Raw genomic sequence first — 19,157 nt, forward strand, 5'->3', positions numbered from 1 at the left:
TAATACATTTATAAAAATTTTCTAAGTGTTTGTTTGGAGACTTGTTTGGTAGGGAGGCCAATGATTTTGCCCAAACCTAAATTTTATTTTATTTTTTTTAGTGTTTTAGAATTTTGGTGCTTTCTCCATCTAAGATCCTGTTACAAATAAATTTAAAATGCCTGTAGAACTCCTGTTACTGAGCTTACTTGTATCTTAGAAGTCAGTTGATGCCATGTATAACAGTGAATGCCTGTAGTACCAATACTGGGTGGCAAGAGAGGCTGGGTCTCTGTAGTAAGAGTCTATCTCTATAAACAAGACACAATAGTCAGGTAACCTATTGGGGCTTTAGTTTGTTCATCTATAAAACTAAATTTGTTTTTATAAGCATATACTCCAGAATTTGTCAAACATAGAGGTCCAAGGTAAATCAGATTTCAGAATCAAAAAGTAACATTTGATTTTTGTACTTTGAAATATCAATTGTATACTAAAGTATGTTTTCACTTAAAATACTTTATTATCCTTGTTTTTCCTGTGTTTATGATTAATTTTCTTTTCTAACCTATCAGCACTGCCTCACGTGTTGCTAAGGGAGGAGTCGATCACACCAAAATGAGTCTGCATGGTGCTAGTGGGGGACATGAGAGATCAAGAGATAGACGAAGGTCAAGTGACAGATCACGAGATTCATCTCATGAGAGAGCAGAGTCTCAGCTCACTCCTTGTATTCGAAATGTTACTTCACCAACAAGGCAGCATCATATTGGTATGTAAGATCATGTCACCCCAGTCCTGTCAGCAGTCAGCAGCTTTTTTACAGCTGTGACGTTCAGTTGTGCACAACACTTGAGTAAGGTTCACTTCTTTGTTGTAACTCAGTTATTTGCATCTTAGCTAATTTTGATACTTAAAAAGACAGCTTATTAAATCAAGCATAGAGGTATATTTTAAGTTTAGGAACAATCTTATAAAAGAAGTAACACGAAAAACTTTTGAAGCTGTGATAATACAGATTTTTAAGAGAAAAATTAATCAAGCTAATTTTTATCTAATAACAGTGGCTTATTATAAAATAGTAGTAAGATAAATTATTGCTAGAGTTCTCTGGTTAATCATGTTAACAAATAAAGTAAAAGAATAACCATTGTGGAATTATTTATTCTGAGTTTGACAGATTTCCAAATTTAATAATAAAAATAGATGAAAGAGAAATATGTTTTCCTTTGTTAGCAACTTGGGTCTTCTCCTTTTTTCTTATGCATACATGAGCACTGTTAGCCTAGGAAAATACACTATCACTATGGAGTATATAAATGTGCCTAAGCAGTATCAAACTGTTGAATTTTTTTTAAGCTTCTCATAGGAAAGGTATAAATAACTAACATTGATTTAGGGTTGGTTTATAGCTTCTTCTGTTATCTGCACTTATCTTAGCATGCATGTGGCCCTGGGTTCAGACTCTGTCACCAGTGTATATAAGAACATATTTAGGCTGCAGGAATATATATATAGTTTGCTGGTAGAGTACTAGTTGAGCTTGTACAAGGCCCTTTCAACCCCCAGCAGTTCCCACTCCCAAAGTAACTTAACTATATTTGATAATGTCTGGTAATTTGAGACAAGTCAGAATCATTTAAGTTAGGTCTTACTAGGCAGAGAAGTTGACAATATCTAAGTAGGTCATTCATATGCAAAAAATGGACAGAAGTAACACAAAGAGTCATAGTCTCTTCCATGATTCATTGAGTCTCTAAGAAATGAGAACAGAATACGGTTATTTTATCACTCCAGTAAATTTTGCTTTGAGGATGCTACCATCCTTGTGGAAACAGGAATTAAAGGAGGAGGGTGTCACAATAGCTCTGGAGCTATAGCAAGCCTAATTATACAGTCAGCATGCTGTACAGAGTGTTCTAAGTAGCCTGAGTCATAATGAAATTTGGCAAAAACTGATGAGACAGAGGTACATTTTTAGGTCACCTTTAAATTTTAGCAATCTAGCCTTTAAATAAAACTTACCATACAATCTTTATTTCCCTTTTATAGGTTATTAGAGCATCTAAAGAAAAATTTAACAATATTTTCTACCAATAGAAATCATAGACAATAATTTACATATAGACTGATAGTTTACATCATTGCTTTATTCTGTAAAAGTGAGGCTAGGAAGAAAAATGTATCACTGAGCAGAGTGGTGTAGTGCTGTGAACCGATTTCTAAGGAGGCCATCAACAGCTACATAGTGAATTTGAGCCAACCCGGTCTCCATGAGACCAGGCCTAAAACAAACAGAAGAAAAGCAGTATACCATTCCTCGCTTAATTCTTTGGTAGTCATTAAAGTTTTATGGGTTTGTTTGTCTGTCTGTGTGTCTGTTTACTTATTGTTTGTAGTGAATTTTTTTTCAGATCTTTTCATGAAAAAAATTACTGATTTCACTGTGGTGTTATTAATACATGTATCTACAGTTGTACTTCATTTTCTGTATAGTGATAACCTTTTTCTTAGTAATTAGGACTGTTTTAAATTGTTCTCAGGCTGAAGAGTGGGAGCACCTTGAAGTGGAAGGTCATGAGTTTGAGACCATCCTGGGCCATGTAGCAAAGCCCTGTCTCAACAACAAAAACAAAAACAAAAAAATCAATAATAATAGCTCTTTCAAATTTTATATTCTAGTTCACTTTCACTAATTTTCAGATCTATTCATTTGACATATAAAAATCAAATTTTCATTTTTGGTATTTTCAATGGAATGATAATGAAAGATTTACTTTAATTTTGATATTTGGCTAAGTCAACATCAGTTAGCTTAAATAGTTTAAAAACATTTTTGTGTTTTGAGTTTTATTTTTGGGTTTGTTAAAAAGTGTATTTGAAATAGAAAAACAGAAATTCTACAATTTAAATGAACTTTTCTGTATGAGACATTTTAGAATCCGTTCTCACTTTTTTTTTTTTTTTTTTCTTTTGACACAGGGTTTCTCTGAATAACCCTGGCTATCCTTGAACTTGCTCTGTAGACCAGGCGAGCCTGGAACTAATGGAGAGCTTCCTGCTTCTGCCTCCCTAGTGCTGGCACTAAATGTGTGTGACACCACCTCCTGGCTCAAATCTTCTAAAAGAACATTTGTATGACCTTGATATCTTTATTTCAGAACGAGAAAAAGACCATAGCTCATCTCGTCCAAGCAGCCCTCATCCTCAAAGAGCATCCCCAAATGGCTCCATAAGCAGCGCTGGCAACAGTAGCAGGAACAGCAGTCAGTCAAGCTCCGATGGTAGCTGTAAGACTTCTGGGGAAATGGTGTTTGTGTATGAGAGTGCAAAAGAAGGGGCTCGGAATGTGAGGACATCGGAGCGAGTGACCCTGATAGTGGATAACACCAGATTTGTTGTGGACCCGTCCATTTTTACTGCACAGCCAAATACAATGTTGGGCAGGTTTGTTTCATTGCTGTTCATTATATTACTAGTTTTAAAGTACTTTTTGCAGTCATTTTTTATGTGGTTATTAAGTTTTACAGTAAAGTTTCTGCTGTAGCATTCCCATTTTCTAGATAAAAGTACTGGATTTTGGGAGTTAAATTATTTGTCTAAGTTAATACAAGTAGAATGTGGGCAGAACAAAGCTTAAATTTGGTTTTATTTTGAATGATCTTTTGCAGTGCTTGTAGCAATAGCAAATTTGTCATTAGAGTCAGAACACTGAAAGGTCTCTACAGATTGATCTGGTATAGTGAGTCTAACCAAATGAACCTTAGCATTGGTATATTTCCCAAAGTAATTTCTGAAGCCAGTCACCAGATATGGAAGGATACCTATCAGCTTTGTTTAAAAAAAAACTTTGATTAGCTGTGAAGTCGATTTGAACTGCCACTTTGATGTAAATTTTGTCAGCTTGCTGTAAATATTTAAGGTGGGGAATAAGGCCAATTGTCATTTATAAAATATGTAATTGGTAGTTGTCTTGAGTAGTTGAAGTTTGCAGCAATGAGAACCACAATCTCAGGATTTTGGACAATGGAATTGTTTTCAACATGCCTAAATAAGGGTCAGAGACTTCAGTGTAAGAGCAGTATTTTTGTCTATAACTAAGATGGAAGATATAAATGAAATAGATGTTTACATGAGGTAGGAACTTGAAGTTTGTTTCTGTTTTTGTTCCTGTTCTGTTTTTGTGATGGGAGTAGGGGCTCTAGGGAGGAGGGGATAAAGGGAGAGACTAGGTGCAGAATCAATGTTCTGATAGTGCATACATTTTGAGTAACCAAATTTTTCTAGATGACATTGGACTTGAATATGCATTTCCATGAGTGTTTTTTACTGTCATGAGCTGATTAGTGGAAGCTATTGACTTGATATTGTTCTACTGTATTTTTACATACAAATGGGAAAAAAGTAGGTATTTGAATTTTTGCTTCAGCTGTTTTAAATTGGTGGTCACATTGATTTGAAAAGAATAGCGTTCCTTCTGTTAAAAGTTCAAGCATTTGAGGAAATTGCATGACATTTGATTCTTGATGCTGTTCAGTCAGTGGAAGCTTCTGTTCAGGCAATGACTGAAGCATATCTTTGGGGAGGAATATTAATATTCATAGGAACTGGAATGCACTTGGCATTCTTTTTGGAAACTTTAAAATAAAAAAAGCTTTGTTTTTCATGGATTTCGTGTTATAACAAAGAATAAACTGCTTAAACTACTGGGTAAAATACTTGAAATAATTGTATTTACTCTGGAAATAGTGGCGTTATTGAATTCAGAAGCTCGATTTTTTTTTAACTAATGATTTTAAGACATTTCTTAGTATTTTTTAAAACTTCTCATCGCGAAGAACATTTTTAAAGAATTGTTTCATTTTCTTAGTAGTTGCCAGTAAGGCCAGTGATGTCTTGAAAAAGTAAAATTTGTTTTTTTAACTTTTTTCTTATGTTAAAATAAAGGTTAGGAGGTTTTTCCTTTTTGTTATTTTTGTTTTGTTTTGTTGTTTTTTGAGACAGGGTTTCTCTGTGTAGTCCTAGCTGTCCTGGAACTTTTCTCTATGGTCCAAGTTACCATGGAACCATGGAACTGAGATATTCACCTGCCTCTACCTCCCAAGTGCTTGAACTAAAGGCATGTGTCACCGTGTGTAGCCATTTCCCATACTCTGTTACTAGGTTGCTTTCTTTCTTTCTTCTTCTTCTTCTTCTTCTTTTTTTTTTTTTTTTTTTTTTTTTGCAGGGGGTATCACTGTGTAGCTCTGTCTGTTCTGGAACTCACTATGTAGAACAGGTTGGCCTTGAACTCAGATTCAATTGCTTGGATGAAAGGCATGCCCCACATTGCCCAGTTCATCCACTGTTCTTATTTTGGCACTTAATGGCTTATTTTTCTATTCTAGGATGCAAGTCTAAGAATTTTGTGTAGGATTCCTTACATTTAGAATTTGTGAAATGTCAAATAGCCTAACTTGCTTATATTGTCTTACTTTTTTCCAGTTCAGCTTACTGTATGCTCGCTAATAAACTACAGCTTTGTGATGAATAGTAGTTTCACACACACCCCTGAAATCATCCTGTCTCTAGAATGATTGTTTTGCTTACTTTCTATTACCACTTGGGGGTCTGGGGGTTGATATTGTTCTTGCTGTATAGTTTCAGGGCAGCCTAGAATTTCTGTGTAGCTCAGGCTGGCTTTGAGTCTGTGGCAGTGGCCCTGCCTCAGTCTTCTGAGTGATGAAGTTCTGGGTGTGAGCTGCTGAACTAGATCAAACGATAGTATTTTTTTGTGTGCTAGTGGTAGAACCCAGGTTCTTGTGTATCTAAGTTAAGTGTCCCGCTACTGGGTGACATCTTTAGCTGTTGGTTTTATTACCACTTAAAGGTAATCCATACTATTGTTCCTATCAGACCTTTTATGGTCTTTTTATAACATTTGCCAAATTTCTTATAATTATTAAAATAACGAAGTAATGCAATGCTTAAGTAATATTTTTATGTCTGTATGTATAACTGATATTCCTTTTTAAAAGCATCTTAATTGCCTAATATCACAGGATGTTTGGATCTGGTCGGGAACATAATTTCACACGTCCCAATGAGAAGGGAGAGTATGAGGTGGCAGAGGGCATCGGCTCTACTGTGTTTCGTGCTATTTTGGTGAGTGTGCTTCTTGTTTGTGTTACTAACCTAGACATAAGATCCATCCTCAATAAGTGTTTAGGTCTCTACTTGGATATAGATTGTTATTTTGTTTTAAATGTTCTTTAATTCACACTTTTGTTTATGGCCTCAGGAAAATATGATATAAGGATTCATCTCTTATCCCTCAATGCAGTTCTTTCAATAATTACGCGCAAACATTTCTAAAGTCATTATTTCTCTTAATTCTCTTACAGTTAGTTAGATGTAATTTCTTGAACCATAATTTATTGCCCGAAGTTGCACTATGGAAATTTATGAACATCTAAACAGAGTATGTATTTATAATTTTATTTCGGTGAAATGAACTCTATGTCTGGACCTGAGTTATCTTTATAAGTAAAATTTTAAAGATTGTTAGGTAGACTGAGGTCCATCTAACATTACTGTTCCATAGTTTAAAAATATTAGGGCACCAGTAGTTTTGAAAGTGCCACCAGCCCAGCCTTGATAATGGGTTTGGACTGCTTTGTTTTTACTCAGGTGCTTAGTACATTTTTCTCAATTTTTTTCCCTCCAGGATTACTATAAGACAGGAATCATCCGCTGTCCTGATGGCATATCTATTCCTGAACTGAGAGAAGCCTGCGATTATCTTTGTATCTCTTTTGAATACAGCACAATTAAATGTCGAGATCTTAGTAAGTATGAGGTTTGTGTTTAATAGTGTTATAAAGCCTGAATGTGTTGTTTACATAGACTTCAACTGTTTGTTTAGGTCAATTATAAAGCAGCCTGGTATTATAAGAAGTATTTATTGAACTCTGCAGAATTCTAGATAGCTGTTCTTTTCTAAACTTTTTCAACTTTAGTAATTTTTTTAATGAACTCTTAGAGATTTTCATGGATCACTTATTATATCCTAGCTTGGGAACCCTGACCCTTTACCTAAAAAGAATGACATATTTTCATTCTTTATATTGTATCATCTAAAATTTTATCTTTTTTATCTCTTGTGTGTGTTTTTTTTATCGAGCATGTGTATATGTGTGTGTGTGTGTGTATGTGTGTGTGTGTGTGTGTGTGTGTGTGTGTGTGTGGTGTGTGTGGTGTGTACGTGTGTGTGGTGTGTGTGGGGTGTGTGTGTGTGTGTGTGTGTGTGTGTGTGTGTGTGTGTGTGTGTGTGTTGAGGCAGGGTCTTATATAGCCCAGGGTAGCCTCAAACTCATATACCTGAGGATGGCCTTAAATCTTAGTTCTCCTGCCTTTATCCCCCAAGTGCTGGCATTACCCACACCTCTGATTATGCCCCATTCTTTTATCATCACTGTTAAAGTCTTGTACTTGTATGGAATTCAAGATAGGAATCTTTACATAAAGTAGGTATAGTAAGGCTTTCTAGACTTTAATAATTTTTCTTAAAATAGGTGTCTTAACTGAGTATTTAGAATCTTTCATTGGAAACGGCTATTTTGCGTAGTTGTTAGGAAGATTAAATAAATAGTACCTGATATGCAATATTAAGTGAGGATTTGTTTAAGAGCAAAAATAGGAAGTACAAAAACCCACATGCCTGCAATCCCAGTACCAAAAAGAGGAGGCAGAAGGCTCAGAAGTTGAAAGTCATCTTTACCTGTGTAGTAGATTTGAGGGTACTGTGGACTACTGGAGACACCCCATCTTTTCAAACTAAAAGGAAATAAACTATTAAAAGATCTTTTGGGGTTCAGAGAGATGACTTAAGAGCACTGGTTTCTCTTGCTGAGAACTCAGGTTCAGTTCTTATCGTGTACATGGTAGCTCACAAACATCTGTAAGTCCAGTCTCAGAGGAACCAGCACCTTCTTCTGGTCTCTGTGGGCACGGTGCATACACATGCAGGCAAACACTCAGACACAGAAAAAAAGTAAATATTTTTTAAAGCAAGTAAGTTACAGAATTTGTACATTTGTGTTTAGCTACCCTCACAGAGCCCTGTTTGTATGCATTGTGTGTACTCTTAGCAGATTCTTCCTTTGTAGCATTGAGCTGACTAGAAGATCATGAACAAGGCTAATTTGTTGATAACTCTGGTATTAGTTTTTACTGCCAAGTTTTCTGAGCACCTCTGTTAATACTTCTCTGGCTCTTAAAATATCCTTCTTTACTTTTCTGCCTGTTTTTCTCTCCCTTGTTCCTTGGTCCTTCACCTATCAAGTGTGGCTTCTTTTTACAGTTGTCTGTATTTTTTTTCTCTGACTTTTTGTATGAACTCTTTAGGTAAAATGCAATAGCTGAAGAATAACCAACATATCAATCTATGGAATTCTAAAATTGATGCTGACTTACTCTGATGTTCTATTTATTCTTTGCTTTTATCACGCATCCAAAAACATCAAGATATTTTTGTGGGTTTCATTTCAGGTGCCCTTATGCATGAGTTATCAAATGATGGTGCTCGTAGACAATTTGAATTTTATCTGGAAGAAATGATCCTCCCTCTCATGGTAGCAAGTGCCCAGAGTGGGGAACGAGAGTGCCATATCGTAGTGCTTACAGATGATGATGTAGTTGATTGGGATGAGGAGTATCCACCACAGATGGGAGAGGAATATTCACAGAGTAAGTGTTTGGTCATGCTTCTATTTCCTGGTTCATTATAGGGATGATCTCTTTTAATAATAATCAAAGGACAGGTATGAGATTTTTCTCATATCCCAGGGACCAAACTAGCTCTTGGTTAAATCCAGCCCATACCTGTTTTATAGATAAAGTTTTTGTATTGCCTTTGGCTGCTTTGGTGCTATCATGGCAGAACTGAGTAGCTGCAACAAAGATTGCATGGCTCGCAAAGCCCAGAGTACTTACCTATTGAGCCTGTGCAGAAAAAGTGTGCCCAGCCCTGCCTGTCAGGCACAGAAACTGTTTTGAATTTTGTTGACTGTAGATAACTTTTAAGTTCCAAATTTTCTTTTTGAAATCATTTGTGCTTCGGATAGTAGCCCTTCTAAAGCTCCAGTTGTTTCTGATTAGACTGTAAGTAATACTGAATTCTTTTTTCACTTCCAAACTTTTGGTTAGAATTTTTTTTTTTGTTTTCTTTTTGTTAGAAAAGACCTGTTGTGCTGTTTTTATGAGCCCAATACAGGCATTTTTAAACAGTGTTATAGGTGAACTAGCTACTTTTTTTTTTTTTTTTTTTTTTTAATGATCTAGCCTATTAACCTGGTAAGGGTTAGAGTCCATTGAGTTTACGTAAAAGCTGTAGAAATGCAGAAAGTATGAAAACTCTTAATCTCTCACATTTCCATTTTATGAGTCATTTTCCAAAAACTGAACGAAGATTGTAAATGGCCACTTTGTCGGCCATTTTCAGAAGCTTTTTCTGACATGCTGTGGTAGCACTTTCCAGAACAGACAGGCTGCTCTTCCACGATGGATTCACATGAATGTCATGATTCTCTTAAAAATCCTTAATTCTTTAAGAACTTCATACAGTTTATTCTGATCATATCCATCCCTGGTGTTGTGAGTCTTTTGTAAAGATATAACAGTTGTCTTTGTCACTGTTTTTTCAGTCTTTGACTTTTTTCTGACAATGATTCTGACTTGTGTAGAATAAAAAGTTGAACAAAACAGAAAAAATCAAGAAGGTACCAAAACTCAGAGTAAATGTGCTAAATTATTTTTTGTTAAAAAGAGTTTATCATATATGTAATGTATTTTTGTTTGTGGAGGTAGTTCTGCGACTTTATTTGACATTCATCAGGTTAGTTCTCACCCACATTGACAATTGGTAGATTTTCAATATGGTAACAGGCACATAAATTACAAGTGTGTAGAGCGTGTTTGGTGAATCTCATCCTCATGCTTTCTGGACAAATGCACTCATGTGATATAGAACATTCCCTAGTCCTGTGGGCTAGATAGCTTTATTGAGCCTGGTATCAACTCTTCCATCTGGAGTTCCCATCTCTTTAATGGCAAATTTTCAGATTTCTTTTTTTTTTCTTTTCTTTTATATTAAAAAATTTATTTTAAAAAACAGATTTTAAAAAATTTTTACATAAAACTGTATGAATACATTTTTTTAGTCAGTACTTGATTTTTTTAAAGGTTTGATGGTATGCATTGAAAACTTACTAGTTACAATGAGCATAAAATACATATAAAACATAACATGGAAATAGTCAAAATTTTCTTGATGTGTAAAGATTAAACATGATGATTTTTAAATACCAAGGATTGCCACCAGGCTGCATTTTAGCTCTTGAATTATTGATGATTTAAGGTTCCAGATTTCTTTAAGCATCCAAGGGGCACACTTCTTGAAGCCCACTCCATGGATGTGCTTGTAAATGTTGAGGGTGTACTCTCAGGTGACAGCCTTGGTGATGGCAGAACGGCCCTTCTTGCCATCTTGCTTTGTAGGAGCCATTCTTCCGGGCCCAAATTGGAAAGGACAGGCGCAGGAGATCATGGGACACTAGGTTCAGCTCCGAGAAAGGAGTTGTAGTTATAGGACAGAGGTGACATGTTACTGTGGTGACTAAATTATAGTTAGACCAACTTTTCCTCTTCCATTGTTTCTTGTTCTTGTTTTTCTTTGTTGTTGTTTTTCTTTCCTTTACCTTGAGGCTTTACAGCTTAAAGGGAACAAAAGTTTCTTAAACTTAGTTTGTCTAAATGAGATTCACTGTATTTCAGAGCTGTTCCAGCCTAAAGAAGATTCACGGAGGATATAAAGATAGCTTTTCCTAAGTGGGATTCTTTCCTTTCTGAATGGTCCAAAAAACAAAACAATCAAAAAACCTTACAAAATCAGTAGTCTCAAAGCTTTAGTAATAAGCACAAATTGATCCCATGCGTAAAATTTGTAGACATAATTTCCTTTATTGACTCTTAAACCAGCATGTTTGGTTTGTGAGTATGTTTTTCTTTTTTTGACAAAACCTTGCAGTTCACCTTTTAAGGGCGATAACTCCACCAGAAAGAGAGGAGGCGAGGAAGGCCCGTCAGTCTAACTCCCTGAAGTTCCCAGCACGTTTGGAAGACTCAACATGTTGTCAGTGGACTGTCTGCCCTTTAAAGCCAGTTTGCTCTAAACAGACTAACCTGGGCAGAACATGCTCGAATCTGCCATTTTTAACATCAGTATTAATTGGGGCTCTTTGTCTGAGTGGAAAACAGTTTGTGGGGAGGGGCTTTGCCTTTGGGGAAATTATTAATAGCTGCTCAACCCATGAAACTTAAAATGTGTAGTGCTCTTTGACAAGGCAGTTTCCCCACCTTTAGAGTAGACCATGTAGGTATCTTAGTAAAGTTCTTTACTCTGCCTGCTTGATAATAATGTGTAATCAGTATCTTTTGGTTACCTTACTGAAAATTGGGACAGATCCCATTTCAATAAGTAGATGTCTGTCTTTGAAAAAGAGATTCTTCCTATAGATTAGGTTACCTGACTGGTTATCAAAGCTTTTCTTGTTTCCACTTAAGTAGACATTTACTTCTACATTAACTGTACTGAAATGCTGTCCTGTCATGTTGGCTAGTCTTCCTTTGGCATCAGTGCATCCATTATTTGGACTTTCAGGGATGTCAGGTCCACTTCATGATCAAGGTAAACTGAAGTTAATTTCTAAAGTACTTGGATGTTAATGTGAAATATTTTTGTCTTTTTTATTTCAGTTATTTATAGCACAAAATTATATAGATTTTTCAAGTACATTGAGAACAGAGATGTGGCCAAATCAGTTTTGAAGGAGAGGGGTCTTAAGAAGATTAGATTGGGAATAGAAGGTAAGATGTTTTCAATTCATTTTATTTTTAAAAAATTTTAATGGGTCTACTTATGTAGTTTAAATAATTTGTGGGGGAAGCCTTTCAAAGAGTTACTGAATGATGATGATGTAAACATAAAGTACAGAGATAATCTTCTGAGAGGACACATGAAAGCCATTAAGAATTAGTATGTATCCCATGAGATTCCCTATTGATACAGAAATGTAATTTTTTTTCCTCCCATGGCATGTCCTGACTCACTTTTTAGCAAAGTCCATGTGGTATTTGTTGACTTATGTATGTATAACCCATAAAGTTGACAGGGCTGTTTGCTCAGTGATAGTTTTAAAAGCACCTTCTGAAAATGCCTGTAGATGCAATACCGGCTCACTTCCTGCCAATATTCAAGTTACATACAGTTGTGCAGCTTGTTTCAGCTCTTAAATGCCCATACCTTAGATCGCCTTGACAGATGTCTTTCATTTCAAAATTCATGGGAAGCAGAGGCAGAAGGACCTCTTTGAAATTGAGGCCAGCCTGGTCTACATAGTAAGTCCCAAGACAGCTAGAGCTACATAGTGAGATTCTGTCTTAAAACAAAACTTGACCAGATTTCCTTTTTGAATATTGTAGTGGATTATGTAAAGAATAAAGGCTTTGAAGCCAGATTGCTTATGTGTTAATTGTTGTGCATTGGCTACAGCACTTAAACCAGTTTCTTTTTCTGGAATTGGGAACATTGTGGCTATTGTAAGGTTGAACTGAGTTAATGTAAGAAAAGCACTTAAAATGGTATCAGCATATGTATTTATAATGATGATAGTGAATTGTGCTAGCTAGGAACCTGATTGAGGTGCTAAAGGATCACCAGGAGGAATACGTTGCTTCAAACACGTGAAAAGAAGGTCTAAAACAGGACAGTAGATTTGAGACATACCAATGCGTACCTCTGTCATTTTGCACTCCCTCCTCTGAACATTACCTTGTTATAAAAATTAATGGGCAGCTATCATTTGAATGAGTAATTTAAAAATGTCATCTTTTAATTTTTTGATTCTTTTTATCTTTGTTTCTCTGAGAAGACGTGACAAAGCAGGGGTCTGGTTCTGGACTTTGTGGTGTCAGAATCTAAGCACTTCTGAAATCCTATGTTAAGTGGGGATTTTTTCCCCCTTAAGGAGATAACAGTATTTAACAATATTTGTCCAGAAACATTACAGGCTTAGGTTAATTAATCTTGACTTTGGCTAGACAGTACTTACACGCCTCTACATTTATTTCAATAACTGCTTCTAGATTGTGAAGCTATTTTTTTTCTTTTAACTGATCTGTAGACCCTCAACTTTTCCATCAAGTTTGTAAGTTTTTTCCTCTTGGAAAAGTAAGAAGCTGAGCATTGCCAAAGCCAGCCTCAGCTTCGAAAGGGTTTCCTGAGAGAAGGCTGTTTGAGAAGGATTGGAAGTCAAATGATGGGGTGCTGGAGATGGCTCCCTACAACATTCTTTTGGCTCTGTAGTCTGTTCCGGGATAACTTTTTGCTCAAGATAGCTCCCTGCTCAAGACAACTCTCTGCTAGGGACAGCTCTCTCATGCTAGAAAAACATTTAAAAGCTCTCTCAATAGCTCATGAGTTTTCTGACCAAAATCAGAAAAGCTGCTAGAAAAAAAATTCTAAAAGAGTTGTGTTCACTCTCCATGGATTTTCCAACCAAAATAAGAAATTCTGTTAGAAAAAATTGTAAACAAGCTGTTTTTTCTTTCTAGAGATCTACAGCTTGCTAGAAAAGGATTCTAAAAAACAAACAAACAAAACAAAACCCTGCCATCTCTCTCTGCTAGTTTATCTAATGCAGGCTAAAACCCCAGTCTTTTATTTACATATCAATTCAGTCATCTTCTCTGGCTGTAGCCCCTAAATTCTTAGAAGACAGCAAGTACACTTTTTATTTTTATTTATTTATTTTTTTAGCACAGCAAATGAATTCAGAGAGCTGCTTGCCCTTGTAAGCACAAACAATAAACTTAGCCGGGTGGGAATCCTATCCTGAGGTTACCATTCTGTCCATGCCTGAACTTAAATGAATTAGCTCTGTCCCAGGCTGTCCTTGAACTCATCTCCCTGCCTTTGTATCTTTCTGAAAACTGGCTCATAGTGCAGCTGCTTCCATTTTTTTCTAGATCTTCAAATCCCTTACATAATTAATATTGCATTCCTATATTTTGCATAGTTGAGAAATTATATATATTTGAACTCATGTTTTCAGAGTTCCCTGTCAGTACTAGGGTGGAGCACACTCATAGAAGCAGTGGGGATGGGATGGGAATTTGCAGAGGGGAAACCAGGAGGGAGGATAACATTTGACATGTAAATAAATAATAGCCTTAATGGCTGTACTGAAAATCACATTTACCATTTTTGCTAAGGACATAAATGCATGCTGTCTCTGATTATCATGGAGCCATTAACCTTGGTGTAAAGAACATTCCCTTCAAAGAAGGAACATATAAGCCGCATGCCCGGCAACCATCAACACTTGGGGGGCTCATGCCCTGCTGGCTCCATTCCAGGGGTGGGAACCATGCCACACAGTCTTGCACATGGCAATGCAAGACTCAGCAGGGCGTCGTAGCACACACCTGAGGAGGAGAAAGAGAATCAGGAGTACAAGGCTTCCTTGCCATTAGCAAGTTTGAGGCAACTTGGGTTACAAGATACCCTGTCTAAACTTCCCTAAAACAAAGAGAAGAAAGTAAGCAAAAAAGCCTTAATCCTAGGAGTTTTAACCTTTTTGTCACCCCTCCCCTATGCCTGCTCCAGCCTTCTCAGTTCCTCATTTTACACTGTTGAAGGTATTAACTTCTTTGGAGCCTGGATATAAGGCTAGAATTTTTTTATGCTCATAGCTCCATTATACCATATTCACATTCATATAGACATTACTATAGGCAGGCCTGTATGTTGGATATTATGTAATCGTAAGTAGGTTTGGGGGATTGGTAAGTGATGAGGTTAAATAAAAAAAAGTATCTGTGCTGGGCACAGTGGCATATCTGATCCCATCACTTCTGAAACTGAGGCTAGTCAAAAAATTGAACCAACAATAACAACAAAAACCTCAAAACTGATTCATATAAAGATGGGAAAATATGAATAATTTCTGTCTTAGTATTCATACCACAGTTCCATTAAAACATGCATCTTTGAGGGTTGTTTCTGATATCCTTAGTGGGACATCTGACTGCCTCAAATGATTACGTTGTAAAGTCAGTGTAGGAGGAGCAAGACCACATGAGTTTGCTACTCCATCTCTCTGAAATATCTGTGGCCTTCCTTCCATCCATCATTAGGCACTGTGCCTGAATTTGATGGAAAACTCTCTTCTGTCATAGTATTTAACTGGGATTTTAACAAAGCACAAAGTGTAAAGGGAAAATCCTGATGTAGTATTGCAATCATTCCCATAGTATACCGGGGGTGTAAGAATGAGCTTGTGAATTAATCTGCCCATTGTATTCTGAGCAGGAGTGGCAGGCAGTAAGAATTGCATTTGTTACAGAAAACAAAATTTTGTGTTCTGTCCAGTTTTGTCATTCTAACCTTGCCCAAAAGGGGGGGTAGCTTCTTTTTTGTTTAATAAGGAATATTATTTAGAGTTGATAATTTAGGGTACTTTCCTAGCATATATATATATATATATATATATATATATATATATATATATATATATAGAGAGAGAGAGAGAGAGAGAGAGAGAGAGAGAGAGAGAGAGAGAGAGAGCATAAGGCCCTGGCTTTAATCCTTTTTACTACAACTGGTGATGGTGATGTTTTTAAAATTTTTCACCATGGGATCAAATCTTTTAATGTTACCACAGTTTTCTGATACACACCCTTTACTCCACATCTCAGAATTCACCAGACATTTTTCTGAATCGGAAGCATATCTCACACCATTCTCTTTCTGCCTGTGCTTTTCTCTGCTTTTTACTTATCCATTAAGAGAAGCACAAGAAAAGTCATTGGAATGTCATTGTATACATGACATAGACCTTAAGTTTTGGGGTGGGGGTTGTTGTCTTGTTTTGACTTTATATCAGATTATATCAGATGTCATTACCTTCATTAGAGCATAAACACCTTCAAGATTTAAGTTCTTTGATACAATAGCTAGCTGTTAAACATTACTTGTTGAGTGAAGAGACTAGAGACAGACTTTATTGTTAATGGGAAAATATTAACAGACAGGTATCTAGGGACTGCAGAGATGGCTCAGCAGTTAAGAGCACTGGTTCTATTCCCAGCACCCATATCAGGCAACTTCAGTGGATCTGACACTTACATTCGAGTGCATGAACACACACACACACACACACACACACAATTTTAGAGAGAGCAGAAAAAAAAAGATATCTGGGAAAAGGCAATCACTGTTATGCTCTGGTGGTTGATTCAATGTATGCTATATGTTGGGTCAGTGCCTGCAGCATATTAGGGTCTGGAGGTTGAGGTGCAGATAGATGCTGGCTTTGCTATGTGAGAACTCTGCTTAGGAGGGAGTCAGACATCACACAAAGGTAATTACCATTTAGTGTTGCTGGTACTGTAATAACATGAGTGCTTTGGAGGATAAGCAGCAAATGATGAACTCTGTGTGGACTCCCTACACTTTGCCAAGGGTGGAAAAAATACTGGAATCACAGAAGTTCCAGAGGGAATTCAGCTCTAGAACAGTTGTGTAAAAACACTAAAGCATAGTCAGGAAGAAGTGGAGTTTGTTGTAACCAGTCTATTTGAGAGCTTTAGTATGAGAGGAAATATAGCATAAAGGTAGTTGAAATCGAGTCAGTTAGAACCAGGTTTTAAAACAGCTTGATAGAACTGAGGCATACATATCCTCCTTGAGGTATAAAAAATTATTAGCAGTTTTAAAGCAAGCATGCATTATAAATTGGTTGGTGTAGAGGTGATTCTGTGTGGAATACAGTCACATAGGAAGCTAAGACTTCTAAAAGGTCCAGGAAGGATCCAGAACAAGGGAATCTAAAGAACCTTTCTCACCTCTGGGACTGCACCTTCCAATGGTTGGGAACTGAAAGTATAAGATAAAGAAGCCTTCTCTATATCTTCAGAAAGTCTATCCAAGGCTTTGTTTACCAAAACCCCACCAGGCTCCCTCACACATAGACAGTACTAACTGATCATCTGCTGTCTGAGGTCTTTCTGGTTCTTTCTGTTACCACTTGATACAAACCAAATCCAACTTGTTGCCTTTTTTAAAAAAATAGCTTTATTGAAGTCATTTCTTTGTTCTCTGTGGCTGATTTCACTTCTCAGTGGTAAAGTTGGGTAGATTCAGTAGAAACCGTATCATTTACAAGATTGAATAAGTATTGTAGTCTGTTACAGAGAAGTTTACTTATCTCTAGTTTAGTACTTGCTGATAGGAAGGAGGGGAAAGAGTTGTATTTCCCAAGGACTTTATGTGTTTGGAGAAATCTCTTTACTAGTAAATAATTGAGAGTTTTCTGAAACTTGGGATTGTTTTTACTAGGTTTTTTTTTTAAGTGACTATGATTCATAAAAGGGTTGTAATTAAGTAAAACTCGCTGTTGATAGTCATAATAAAATGGCATAAGAGATTAAAATATTGCCCTCACTGAACTAGCTGCAGAATTTAAGAACCTGCTGGAGAGCTGATTATTCCTTGTTATTTAACAAAAATTCTAAAGCAATACAAAGATGAGACTGAAGCTTAAGGAAACTAGAAGGCCAATGGAGCCAGAAACTGCAGGCCTTTTAGGCCCAGTCACCCCACAAGGAGAGTGTTGCTAGTGCACAGATAAAGCTCACATCCACTGCAGATTACACACCAGTGTATGGAGACCTACCCTCCATGGTCCTGCTTTAAAAATGTTTTGTGGGAGTTGAGTGCTGAGTAACTGAAAAGCTCTCAACAGCTAACTTGAATGAGAAGTTGTGTGTGTCCCTTCTTAAAATTCCTTTTTTTTCCTCCAGGCTACCCTACCTACAAAGAAAAAGTAAAGAAAAGGCCAGGGGGCCGTCCAGAAGTCATTTACAACTATGTCCAAAGACCCTTCATTCGAATGTCCTGGGAGAAGGAGGAAGGAAAGAGTCGGCATGTAGACTTTCAGTGTGTAAAGAGTAAATCTATCACCAACCTGGCAGCAGCTGCTGCAGACATTCCCCAGGACCAGCTGGTAGTCATGCATCCCACCCCACAGGTGGATGAGCTGGATATCCTCCCCAGCCACCCCGCCTCGGGCAACAATGACCTGGATCCTGATGCACAGAATCCAATGCTGTGATGCTGATGTTCCTGAAACCATAGCATGCTACTCTTCACAGTGACGTTGTACTCCTCATTCTGCACTGCGAGGCCACTTTTCTTCATTGTGAGATGCACATGTTTAGGATACTGCAGTGTAGGCTTTTTTAAAGACCAAAGGTAGCTGAATGGTTTTTTAACAAGTACAACTTTAGCATCCTGGTTCCAGTTCTATAAATGTATTTGTTTACCAGTAGATTTGTGAAATTGGTTCTTTGTATGGGGACGGTCCTTTTTCACACATCTAGGTCTTCTCAGAAGTGGTGGGAATTTGGCATCTGGGGTACTTTCAGTGTAGATTGGTCCTCATGCCCCAGTAAGATGCAGAATACTACAGTTGCACTTTATAGATGGTGGTAAATGGAGCTGTTGAAGCCATTTTAGAGCTGTGATGCACACACAGTGTAACATAAGTGCTTCTATCAGAGTACTCCTCAGCCCAGGATGTACAGTTGGCCCACAGCAAGCAAAAAACATATTTATCTTGGGTTTATTTAAGCAATTAGGATGGAATTTGATGCCTATAGTGTTGGTTCACTCATCTCCTGAGCCCTGCAGCCCTTCTAGAGTGAGTCACATGCAGGGAGGGTGAACGTCAGGTGGTTTACTGTCCAGTCTGCCTTATCCTTAATCTGTTCATATATTTATTTACTAATGCTTTTTTTCTTAAGAGTTATGGGATAGGAAAACCAACCGTTTGCTCTTCATTTACTAAATGATTGTAAACTCGAGTTTTTCATCAAAATAAAATTTCATTGTTTTAATGTTTCTGACCAACTTTATGAACACTTTTGCTAGATTTTGTGTCATGTGTGTTATGTAAAACTGGAAATCAAATGATAGCTTTAAAAGTACTTTGGTATATTTGTAAGAGGCACTTAATTTCCTATAAATTCAGGAAAAGCATTATAAATCTAAAGCAGTTGATCAACGTTTTCAGAATATG

General features: G+C 36.8%; 1 protein-coding gene across 3 annotated transcripts in view; it reads left to right on the top strand.

The window, feature by feature from the left end:
* The window catches only part of BTBD10 (BTB domain containing 10), a 59,096-nt gene extending 40,144 nt beyond the window's left edge, over positions 1-18,952 (top strand). For 2 of the 3 annotated variants that reach the window (XM_080911332.1, XM_080911330.1), the window contains exons 4-11: positions 555-751; positions 3,141-3,426; positions 6,021-6,123; positions 6,686-6,806; positions 8,509-8,706; positions 11,045-11,149; positions 11,773-11,883; positions 17,881-18,952. In XM_080911332.1, the coding sequence (XP_080767458.1) occupies positions 598-751; positions 3,141-3,426; positions 6,021-6,123; positions 6,686-6,806; positions 8,509-8,706; positions 11,045-11,149; positions 11,773-11,883; positions 17,881-18,191 (1,389 nt within the window). In that variant the 5' untranslated portion in view covers positions 555-597 and the 3' untranslated portion in view covers positions 18,192-18,952. The remainder of the gene's footprint in view (positions 1-554; positions 752-3,140; positions 3,427-6,020; positions 6,124-6,685; positions 6,807-8,508; positions 8,707-11,044; positions 11,150-11,772; positions 11,884-17,880) is intronic. The other variant, XM_080911331.1, reaches the window with a different exon arrangement.
* Positions 18,953-19,157: the final 205 nt, after the last annotated feature.

The sequence above is a fragment of the Micromys minutus genome (assembly GCF_963924665.1).
Source record: "Micromys minutus genome assembly, chromosome: 2".
NCBI classification, from domain to species: Eukaryota; Metazoa; Chordata; class Mammalia; order Rodentia; family Muridae; genus Micromys; species Micromys minutus.